The sequence below is a fragment of the Muscardinus avellanarius genome, assembly GCF_963383645.1.
Source record: "Muscardinus avellanarius genome assembly, chromosome: 1".
Lineage (NCBI taxonomy): Eukaryota > Metazoa > Chordata > Mammalia > Rodentia > Gliridae > Muscardinus > Muscardinus avellanarius.
In genome coordinates, this window is record NC_137786.1 from 176,959,549 (window position 1) to 176,971,617 (window position 12,069).

General features: G+C 48.2%; 1 protein-coding gene across 3 annotated transcripts in view; it reads right to left on the minus strand.

The window, feature by feature from the left end:
- GDPD5 (glycerophosphodiester phosphodiesterase domain containing 5) overlaps positions 1 to 12,069 on the minus strand; it is a gene marked incomplete at both ends in the record, with an annotated part of 47,255 nt that overhangs the window by 19,914 nt on the left and 15,272 nt on the right. For 2 of the 3 annotated variants that reach the window (XM_080698281.1, XM_080698280.1), the window contains 3 exons: positions 4,861 to 4,920; positions 5,745 to 5,838; positions 10,814 to 10,917. In XM_080698281.1, coding sequence (XP_080554407.1) covers positions 4,861 to 4,920; positions 5,745 to 5,838; positions 10,814 to 10,917 — 258 coding nt within the window. The remainder of the gene's footprint in view (positions 1 to 4,860; positions 4,921 to 5,744; positions 5,839 to 10,813; positions 10,918 to 12,069) is intronic. The other variant, XM_080698282.1, reaches the window with a different exon arrangement.

Sequence of the window (12,069 nt, forward strand, 5' to 3'; positions counted from 1 at the left end):
CAGGAATCTGACATTGAAGAAATATGGGCCCATCTTAAGAGAGCTAACCTAAGAATAATTGGAATAGAGGAGGGAAAAGAAAGTGATACCAAAGGGATCAACAATCTCTTCAAGGAAGTAATAGCAGAAAATTTTCCAAACATAGAGCAAGAGGTCGATACACAGATCCAGGAAACTTATAGAACTCCCTTTAGACAGGATCCGAGAAGAGGATCCCCACGCCATATAATTGTCAAAATGACCAATGTGGAAGCCAAGCAGAGAATCTTAAAGGCAACAAAAACAAAGGGCCAAGTGACATTCAGAGGCAAACCAATTAGAATCACTCCAGACTTCCCAAACCAAGTCATGAGAGCCAGAAGGGCTTGGAGTAACATATTCCAAACTCTGAAAGAAAACAACTTCCAGCCAAAAATTTCCTATCCAGCAAAACTTTCTATCAAATTAGATGGAGAAATAAGAAGCTTCCATGACAAACAGAAACTGAAGGAATTTATGTCTTCAAAACCAGCGCTAGAGAAAATACTCAAAGAGATTAACTACAAAGAAGAAATAGGTAACACTCACCAGAACCAGAGAAACAAGAATTTCCATCCAACAGACAACTAAGATTGGTTATCTGTGGAGATTCATTATTTATGTTAGTCTTTTACCTATCTCTAAATTGTATTGTTTGCCTTTATTGTTGTTAATTTTTAGGATTTCTAGTTGGAATATTAATATACCTTCAGATATAGCATTTGGAAATATTTTATCCAATTCTATTAGTAACTTTTAACTCTGTTTACATTGTCTTTGGATATACAATATTTTCTTTTATTTTTTAGGGAGTTTGTATATTCTTCTGTTGCCTGTGCCATTGAAATCATATCCAAGAAATCACTGTCAATTTCAATGTTGTGAGGTTTTATGACCCAGATTTTCTCCTAAAAGTTTATAGTCTTAAGATTTGTATTTAGGTCTATTATCTATTTTGAGTTAATATTTGTATATGGGATTAGGTAAGGGTCCAATTTTATTCTTTTCCATGTAATTATTATTTTTTAACAATATTTAGTTAAAAGATTATCATTTCCACCACCAAATGTTCGTGGAAACCTTGTCAAAAATAACTTGACAATATAGGGAAGAATTTAGCTCTAGGCTTTTATTTAACTCCAATGGTTTATATATCTGCCTTTAGAATAGTACTACACTGTTTCAATTATTGTAGCTTTATATGGTATGAAATCAGAAAATATATATCTTCTAGCTTTGTTCTTTTTCAAGATCGTTTTGGGTACCTAGACTCCATATTCCATATTAGGATAGATTTTTTTCTGAAAAATAAATATATAAATATATGATAGTTTCACCTAAAAAACAGAAAAAAATATTCTCTGGTAAGAAAGAAAGCAAAAAGAAATATTGAAATGTTATCTTTAAGTCATCAAAAGCTTGGTATCAGACAAATGAAACTGTTATGTGAGATTATCATTTTTAATTTTAGATAAATTGCCATAATACTAGATGTCAACTACTAAGCCAAGCATGGGTGGGAGGTATAGGGAGAGAATGGGGTGGGGATTGGGTGGGGGCTGACTGGGAAAAGTGTGCATGTATGTCTACAAAAGTATGTATCCTACTATGATGTATGAATACAGTGCACCAATAAAAAAAAAAGGAAAAAAAAAAAAAGATAGTAGGTTTTCATTGTATACTTTTTCATGACCTTTGAGACACAAAAATGTTACATGATCAAAAATGAATTCAATTATTAGCCAGGTGTGGTGGAGCAAGTTTATAATCCCAGTAGCCTCAGCTACTTAGTGTGGCCCTCTACAACTTCAAGAGATCTTGTTTTAAAATAAAGAATAAAAAATAGGGCTGGGAGTATTATAGCTCAGAAGTAGAATGCCTCTGGGTTCAATCCTCAGTACCGAAAAAAAAAAAAAAAGAATTCAATCAAAACAAACATATCTTTTTTTTCTGTGTATGGATCACAATTCCTATCTTTTTGCATGTCTTATTTTTCTCTTCAAAACTGGACATTTAAAATTACATATAGAGCCAGGTGTGGTGGCGCACGCTTGTAATCTCCGTGCTTGGGAGGCTGAGACACAGGTTCGAGGCCAGCCTCAGCTACTTAGTGAGGCTCTCAGCAACTTAGTGAGACCCTGTTTCCAAATAAAAATATAAAATAGGTCTAGGAGTATAGCCCAGAGGTAGAAGGCCTCTGGGTTCCACCCCCAGTACCACCAAATAAATTAATTAATTAAATAAAATAAAATTACATATAGGAGCTGGTATGGTTACAGGCATACACCTGTAATCCCAGTACTTGGCATGCTGAGACAGGAGATTCACAGGTTTGAGGGCAGCCTCAACAAGTTGTAAGATTCTCATCAACCTAGTGAGACCCTGTTTCTAAACAAAAAACTAAAATAGGGCTGGGATATAGCCTGGAGGCACAATGTCTCTGGGTTCCATCCCCAGTACCACACACACACACACACACACACACACACACACACACAATTACATACAGTTATATATTTATTTTATTTTTTATATTTTTACTTTTTATATTTTTACTTTTTTATATTTTTATATTATTTTATATTTATTTTATATTTATATTACTTTTTATATTTATATTATTTTATCTTTGTATGTGTGTGGTACTGAGGATAGAACCCAGGGGCATTCTACTTCTGAGTTATACCTCCAGCCCTATTTTTTATTCTTTATTTTGGTTTTTTTTTTTGGGGGGGGGGGTCTGGGGATGGAACCCAGGGGCATTTGACCTCCGAGCTACACCCCCTGTCTTATTTTTTACTCTTTATTTTGAAACCGGGTCTCACTGAATTGCAGAGGGCCTCACTAAGTAGTTGAGGCTGTCCGCGAACCGTGATCCTCCAGGTCTCAGCCTCCTGAAAGCTGGGATTACAAGCCTGTGCCACCATGCCCAGCTTTATTCTTTATTTTGAAACAAGGTCTCACTGAGTTGCTGAGGCTGTCTGCGAACCTCGATCCTCCTGTCTCAGCTTCCCAAATGCTGAGATTATGAGTGTGCCCCACCACACCCGGCTTCTAAATAATATATTTAAACCATTAAAATATGTCTGGAAATAAAACAAACAAGCAAAACAAAACAAAGCCTTGAACAAACAAAAGAGTAGGTTCCTTAGAATCTTAGAATCCAATGACAGAATTGTGAAAACAGAATATATATGTAGAAATTCCAGGCCCTGCCTCAATACCCTAAGCCCTGGGAACCCCCCTCCCTGGCAGGATGGGGCAGTCTCCACTGGGGGTCAGTTCTGCCTGGAAGGCCCTCACACCAAGATCTGACAGGAGGGGAGAGGAAGGCTCACAGGGCCCCAGGGAGTGGGCTCCAGTGTGCAGGAGATCTGACTTCTTGCCTCCACCTGCCCCGCCGGCTGGCTTAGGCTGGCTTAGTGCCTCTGCAGGCATCTCTGCCAGCATCAAGCAGATGTGACCTGGCCTGCTGAGAAGTGGGCATGACTCCAGCAGGTGACCACAGTGTGTGCTGGTCCCACCCAGGGCGCCAGTTGTGCATTTCTTTCAGGTGTCAGCTTTGCAGCCAGGAGAAGAAAGCACCTCACAGAGGGACCCTCAGAAGCCCAGAGGAGAGCTGCCGGAGGAAGGAGGGGTGCACCAAGGGCTGCTCACCACTCTTCACCCCTGCAAGACTTCAGTCCTCTGGGTCTGGCTTCTGGGCCCTGTAATTAACTGAACCTCAAAGTCTCCAAATCCCTGCTGCTCCCAGGCACCTCCCATTCCACACAACCCAGTCCCAGCTCAGTGTCTGTCTTCCTCTTCCTCTTCCCAGTCCCCTTCTGGCTAAGAGCCCTTTCCCTTGGGGTCACTCTGGACCCATCTCATGCACTCGTGGTTGTTTCTGGACATTTCTGCTTTCTTCCTAAATAGAGTTCTGACTCTGAGCCAAGCTCTGAGAAAAAAGATGACACAGCCCTTCTCCGATGGCTCTTTGTACCAACCCTATGCCAAGCAGAGCAGGCATCAGAAACCTCCCGTCAGGGCTCTGGGATGTACGGTGGCTGCCAGCTCCCAGCCCAGCCCTGAGTAGGGGACAGGGAAATGATCAATGCCATGCTAGCTTATACCAGACTGGAGTGCTCAGAAATATAGCAGAGGAGGCTGCAAGGTAGGGGAGCTCTGGGAGAGAAGGCAGCATGCCTACGTGGCCAGTGACAAGGGAGGGGGCAAAGAGCGGGCGCGCAAGGGCTGAAAAGCAGAGGAGAGGCAGGCGGAGAGGTGGGCACGCTGGGAGGGCAGGGGCCTCAGGAGCAGAAGCTGAGGACACCGCCCCGTGACAGGAGCAGGAGGCATGGGCAGCACCAGAGCATGGTGGGGTGGAGAGTTTGGGTCCTCATAGGAGCCCTGGGAGTGGTAGAAGGGGCTTTAAGGAAATGGCATCACTGGATAAGGTTTTTAAAAGATCTGGTTGAAGAATGAAAAAGACTCGGCCAGCGGGCTGGGCTACGTAGGAGCTATGAACTGGGCTGGTTACGCAGTTGGCTATAGGGGTAGAATCTTGGTTCTGCCACTTGCACAAGGGGAGACCTAGGGCAGGTTACTTAACCTTTCTGTACCTCAGTTTCCAAAAAAGCAAAATGAGGTGATGCCAGTGCCGACCTCCTAGGTAGGGGTTACATGAGGGGATGCAGGCCAGGCTGAGAGGACAGTGCCCATCTCACAGCAAGTGCCCTGTGGGTACCACCAGAACAGTTACAGCCATGACCCAGGGGAGGGAGATGTGCCCAGACTCTCCCTCTGCCGCCGTGGCCTCCAGCCTCCCTTCCCTCTCTTGTTCCCAGCAGAGACAGCCCTTACCTTGTGCAGCCAGTGCAGGTTCATCTGCTGTCCCACGGTGATGTGACACAGTGCCAGGACCTGAGCAGGGGCCACAGGGTGGCAGTCAGGCCCCATGTGTGACCTGGCCTGGCCCAGAGCAGAGTCAGCAGACCTTCCCTACAGGTGACAGGAATACCCTATTCTGCCCAGCCCAGCCCAAGCCTGGCCTCCTTCCCAGGCCCGCCAGGCCTCCAGTCTCCGCTACTTGGATTTCTCCCTAAAAGGTCACTGGGTCCTGCTGCACTTGGACTGTCCAACTTCATTCACAAAATGTTTAGGGAGTTTCAGGCTACAGTATTTCCTTCCTTCCTTCCTTCCTTCCTTTCTTTTCTTTTCCTTTCTTTCTTTTTGTAGTAAGAGACTGGACCCAGGTCTAATAGCTATATCCTTCTCCCTTCTTTATTTTTTATTTTGAGACAGTCTTGCTAAGTTGCCACAAACATGTGATCCTCTTGTCTTAGCCTTCCAAGTCACTGAGATTACAGGCATGAACCTCTGCACCCAGCCAGGCTTCAGGCTTCTGAATAAGACTTAAGCCCTGGCCCCAAGAAACCCCGGTCCAGAATGGGATTGACTTGTATCTCAGTCAGGGATCCAAAGCAGAGTTCCTGGAGGAGGAATCTGAAATGGGCCTTGAGAACTGGGCTGGGGGAACATTCCAGGAGAGGCAGCTGAGGGAGACTGGCAAAACAGATGGCTTCCCACCTAGGGGCACCCGGGCCTCAGAAGCGTAGCAGCTGAAGGGGCTCAGGGCACAGCCAGCTTCCCCTTTAGACCAGGGCAGGCTTCACCATCAGCCTGTCACGGGCAGTGTCCCCTCCCCTGGGAGCAGGGCTATCTGCCCTCTGAGACAGCCTGCGTACCAGGAGGCCCGCGATGTACGTGAAAGCGGCAGCTGTGGTCACAAGGATGGGCACAGACCAGTCGCTCCAGTAGCCCATGCGGTTGTAGAGGTACCTGGCGGAAGAAGAGGCAGTGGTCAGACCTCACGGGCACTGCCTAGCCCAGAAGCCAGGGTGTCTCAGCCACCACACAACTGCAGGAGAGTGGACTGCAGGCTGGGCTCAGCCCAGGCCCTGCCCGCCCCAGTGTTCAGCGTTTCCCTCATCATCAGTCATGCCTGCTCCTACTGGACCCTGGAGACCAAGAGTAAAGAAGAAATGAACAATTCTCCCCATTCTACCACCCAGAAGTATCTGTTACTGACTGTGGGACTCTCTCCCCATGGGTCCGCCATGCCTGTATATTTGTATGAGTAGCAAAGCTGGCCCCCTCCCCTGCAGGAGGCAGTCAGCAGCGTGGCTTTGGGTGAAGTCCCCACTGCCTTTTACTGACTGGTCAGACCTTCTGGAGATGATGGGTTTCACTGATTCCAAGAAGCCATTGGCTGTGATGTTCATCTCAATTTTAATGTTAGGCAGACGTGCTAAGTCAAAAGAGGACCACAAGGCTGTTTTTAAAAATCCCATTTTAGCTGGACATGGTGGCACATTCCTGTAATCCCAGTTCTTGGGAGGCCGAGAGGAGGATTGTGGTTCACGGCCAGCCTCAGCTACTTAATGAGGCCCTCCGTAGCTTAGTGAGACCTTGTTTCAAAATAAAGAATAAAAATAGGGCTGCGGTGGAGCTTGGAGGTAGAATGCTCCTGGGTTCCATCCCCAGTTCTTCAAAAACAAAACAAAACAAAACAAAATCCATTTCAATGTTAAATGTGAACATATGATATTAGAACTGATCAAATGGAATACCTGACTTCTCTGACCCTTAGTCTCGTCATCTGTAACACGGATAAGAAGAGAACGTCCTTCATCAGGCTTTGAGGAGATGAAGTGAGGTGAGACACAGGTTAGAACCAACAAATTCCTCAAAAGAGCATTTACTGATATCAATAAAAATGCTGAGGAAATGGATTTTTTACTATGGTACTGTGTGTGTGTGTGTGTGTGTGTGTGTGTGTGTGTGTGTGTGTATGTGTGTAAAACTGGGGATTGAACCCAGGGGATTCTATAGAGTTACACCCCCAGCCCTGTTTCTTTTTTAATCTTTTTTTTTTTTTAAATTGGGTCTCACTAGGTTGATGAGAGTCTCACTAATTTCTGAGGTTGTCCTTGAACCTGTGATCCTCTTGTCTCAGCCTTCCAAATACTGGAGTGTGCCACCATGCCCATCTAAAATGGAATTTTTAAAAACAGCCATGTGAGCTAGGTGTGGTGGCTCACACTTATAATCCCAGCATTTGGGAGACTGAGACAGGAGGATCACGGTTCGAAGACAGCTTCAGCTACTTAGTGAGGCTCTTTGCAACTCAGTGAGAGAGACCCTGTTTCAAAATAAAGAATAAAAAATAGGACTGGAGGTGTATCTTGGAGGTAGAATGCCCCTGGGTTCCATCCCCAGTACCAGAAAAAAAAAAAAAGTAAATATAGCCACGTGTGGTGGTGTACACTTGTAATCCCAGTACTTGGAAGACTGAGACAGGAGGATTGAAGGTTCTTGCACAGCCTCAGCTACTTAGTGAGGCCCTTTGCAACTCTGTGAGACCCTGTTGCAAAAATAAAGAATGAAAAATAGGGGTGGGGGTGTAGCTCAAAGGTAGAATGCCCCTGGGTTTCATCTCAAGTACCACAAAAAACAAAACAAAAAACAGCCATGTGGTCCTCTATTGAGTTCATGTGCCATATATAGTCAACTTTCTATTATGGCACTTCATAATTTCTAGTTATTCACTATAAATTAACACAAAAGCTGGGCTTGGTGGCACACACTTGTAATCCCAGCATTTGGGAGGCTGAGACAGGAGTGTCATGGTTCGCGGACAACTCAGCTACTTAGTGAGGCCCTCTGCAACTCAGGGAGACCCTGTTTCAAAATAAAGAATAAAAAAAATAGGGCTGGGGGTGTAGCTTGGAGATAGGATGCCCCTGGATTCCATTCTTAGTACCACAAAAAAAAATTAACACAAAAATGAAAAAAAAATTTAATTTATGGTTAGTCCCTTAGGATAGAGTCCTATACATAAAATTGTAGGGTCAAAGAGAATGAACTTTGAAAAGCTTTTGATAGATGCAGCTTAGCTGCTTTCCAGAAAGATGGAACCATTCACATAATCCTTGGATAAGTAGGATAACTGAGGCTCAAAGGAAGCTGCAACTTGCTCAAGGTCATTACAGAATCCAAGCCAGCTCTAGGCTGCTTCAGCCTGCTGCTATCCTGGCCCTTGCCTGGGGACCAAGAGGACAGCAGGGCGCATCTGCCCCGGCCCTGGCCCTCACCCTCAGAGTCCAGGGGAAGAGCTGCTACTTGGAAGGTCATGACTATACTCATCTGACTGCACAGTTGAGGCCCAAAGAGGGGCAGGACTTGCCACTGGTGACTGCTCCTGGAAGATGTTCTGGGCCTGCTTGTCTCAAGCACAACTCCCTTTGGCAGAGCTTTCCAGGACAGCGTCCAGATGGCCCCATCTACTGCTAGCCTTCTGGGTCTTGCCCACAGCCTCTTACCACATGAACCAACCCCAGAGGCTCTGGAGATCATGAGGGTCGAGTCAGGGTCTCCTGAACTCCAGTACCAAGCCCCCAGGAAACTCAGGTGACAGGTGAAGAGGCTACAGGTCTCAGGCATCCCTGAGTCCCAGGTGGGCCTTTCCTTCCAAACTCCCTAACAAAGCAACCATTTATCCTCTGCCAAGTCTCCTGGGACTGGGCAGCTCTCTCTAAGAAAAGTAGATGGCTCTGTGGAAAACATGATACAGTTGGTCAGGCTCAAGTCTGGCCCCAGGTCCATCTGCATCCCACTGTGTGACTTTGAAAAGTCTGTGTGACCTCCGTAGGCCTTGTTCTCCTCAGAGTGCCAATGCATATTTTTGGCACTGACTGGTCATATGGTCATGGATGAGTCCTGTCCCTCTTTGGGCCAGTTTCTCTAGCTGACTGTATGCTCTGTGATCTTTTTGTTATTGTTGTTTATGGTACTGGGGATTGAACTCAGGGGCCTTCTTCCTCTGAGCTACACACACTCCCAGCCCTTTTTATTTTTTACTTTGAAACAGGGTCTCACTAAGCTGCTGAAGCTGGCCTCAAATTTGGGATCCTCTCAGCCTCCCAAATACTGGGATTATAGACGTGGGCTACCATGCCCTGCTACCCTCTGATCTTCTAATTCATCAGAACTGTTCAGGGTCTCATCAATGGCCAGTGGGGAATGTTCTCATTTATTCATACTATTACACATACTTCAGACATGTGCAAAGATGAATAAATTTATGGAATTTAATAAAGACCAAGTGCCTCCTCTGGGACTCAGCTAGGAGCTCCAGCTCATCTTGCTGAGCTGCTGCGGGGAAGGAGGAGGACAGCATCACATTCTTTAGTGCGCTCATTAATAACAGTGGCGCAAAGCAGACATGGTGGCACACACTTGTAATCCCAGTACATGGGAAACTGAGACAGGAAGATCACTTCAGGTACTTAGTGAGGCCCTCTGCAACTCAGTGAGACCCTGTTTCAAAATAAAGAATAAAAAATTGGTCTGGGGGTCTAGCTCTGAGGTACAATGCCTCTGGGTTCAATCCCCAGCACCACAAAAATAAAATAAAATAACAGTGTCACAGCCTGGTGCTGCACAGAGGCAGCTGGACAACAGACTCCACATCCCAGGAAGGACATCTCCAGGTCCTCACAGAATCCTAGAAGCTGAGTCCTGGCAGCCCCAGACTAACCACAAGCAGTTCTCACCTGGGAGAGCTTAGGTGGGCTCTGAGCACTCCCACTCCACCATCCATCTCACCTCCGAACCACCTGCTGAGGTCACACCTGCCCCATTGATAGAGGAAGACCGAGAGGCTCACATCACACCAGAGACTTACTCATGGTCACTTCTGGTCAGGTTGGGGAGCAAGCAGGCCGGGCTCTCACACCCTGATTACCTTAAACTTGGGCCTCAGTTTCCAAACGTATCAATGGAGGCATTCCCACTGGAAACCAGGGGCCTTCCCTCCTCCTGTGGCCTTTCACTGTTTAACAAAAGGCAGGCAATGGAGGGGTGAGGGCCAGGCGTGGTGGTGCATGCCTGTAATCCCAGTACTTGGAAAGATGAGACAGGAGGATCCCAGGTTCGAGAGCAGCCTCAGCAAGTAGTGAGATTCTCATTAACTTAGTGAGACACTTTCCAAACAAGAAATAAAATCAGGCTAGGGATGTAGCACAAAGGTAGAATGCCTCTGGATTCAATCCCCAGTACCAATAAATAAATAAATAAGGAAGAGACAGAAAGAGACAGGTGTCCCTCCTGTACCCAGGTGCCTGTCTCAGACAGCCCTGCCTGCCTGTGGACCCAAGCTGTCCCAGACCACAGCATCTTCCACCCTGCCCAGGGCCACTCCAGGGCCACTCCAGGAGAAAGGGGCCTAGGATTGGGGGCTGTCTTCTCTGCTGAGGCCTTGGTTTTTCAGGTGTTGGAGTTCTTGATCAGAGCCCCAGCCGCAGGCTGAGCGCTGACCCTTCTATTTCCCGTGGCTGGGTACCAGAAAAGAGTATTCCAAGTCTCCCCAGTGGTCCTCAGCCCCTGCCTTTGGTCTGTCCCCTTGGGCCTCTCCAAGCACGTAATTCAGGCTGAGTCATCCCCACAAACACTCAGGGGTTTGGAGGAGACCAGCACTGGGGCCTATGGGCCTGGTCCCAGCTGGGCCTTCAGGGCCCACCCCCTGCCTCCTCCTCCAGGAGGCCTTCTCCAGTCTCAGTGGGCCTGCCCTCAGGCATGGATTTCTCTCTTTCTCTTCATACAGTGACATTCCATCCCCACCCCACCAGGTGGGCACGACTCATGACTCATCCGGTGATCCTTGCCATAGAGAGAGCTGGTGGCCAGCCTGGGATGAAGACTCAAACTCCAGCCCCGTCCCCACCCCTGGGCCCCTGGGACCAGCCCCACTCACCAGTTGAATTCGTCGTAGTCATTATGAACTTCCCACCAGAAGTACAGCCAGGTGAGTGTGAGGCCGAAGGTGAAGGTGAGAAGCAGGAACCAGAGGCGCTCCCACTGGAAGGCAGAGGAGTGGGGTCAGGCAGGGCCAGGCTGCCCTTCAGGCTGCCTCCCACCAGGGCCTCCCCTCCCGCTTTACAGCAGACCCTGCTGGGCAGGATTGCTGGCCTCTTGGTACAAGTGAGGAACCAAGGATGAGGGGGAAGTGGCCTGTCCAGCATCACAGGGACCAAAGTCACCAAAGTGTGGGGCCGCGGGTCTGCCCCAGAGCTGTAGCCTTCTGCTGCAGCCAGAGGCCTTCCCAGGGTGTGTTGGTCCCTGTTCTGGTGAGGCCTCATCTGCCCTGAAGCCTTCGCACTGGCCCAGTGACCTGCAGTCTGCAAAGTCACATCCCTCCCTTGCTCTGTTCCCATTCAAGCCGCCAAAGTAGCCATGATTCTGCACCTCTACCCAGAGAGGCCAAGCAACTGTCCAAGTCACACAGCAAGTTAGCAGAGAATTCAGGACCGGTGCCCCAGTCTGTAGGTTTGAAGAAATACAGTGCTGTCCTTGCTCCTGTGTGTGTGTCTCCAGCCTGGGTGGGGAGGGGGATGCTGACCCCGCCCGTCTGCTGGGAGAGGATTCAGCCGAGAGGTCTGCAGGCATTGCACCGAGCCCTCAGCTCCTCGCTGCTCTCATCTGTCCCCTCATCTCAGAAGCACAAGTTTGGAATGTCCTGCACGAGGTGAGGGGGGCAGGTGTGCAGGCCATCACCCACCAGGGGCAGGTTGGTGTGAGAGGAAAACCAAGGCCCTCCCCTGAGAGTGTGCAGCAGCAGAGGCCTCTCCCCTCTCCCCTGGGTGCTGCTGAGCCCGTCCACAGTCCACACATGACAGCCACTCAGAGCTACGGTTCCAACCTGTCCGCATTTAACCCCTCATCGGGCTTAGCCAAGCAAGGATGCCCTTCTGGGTGTGGCCCCCTGAGCCCTCCAGCTTCATCCCAACCAGTTCCCTCTGCAAGGAAGGGCCGCTGCCCCTGGGCTTGCCCCCCCCCAACATTTAAGTGGACTCAAATGCCTCATCCTCTGGGAAGCTTTCCTGGGCACTGCCCCAGAACCCTCATGCCCTCCTGCGCTATCAGTGTCCCCTGCCTTTAAACTTGTACGCTGTGTCCTCTGACCTGCTCATGTGACTGTCCTCCAGATGACTTGGGTTCCACAGGACGGGG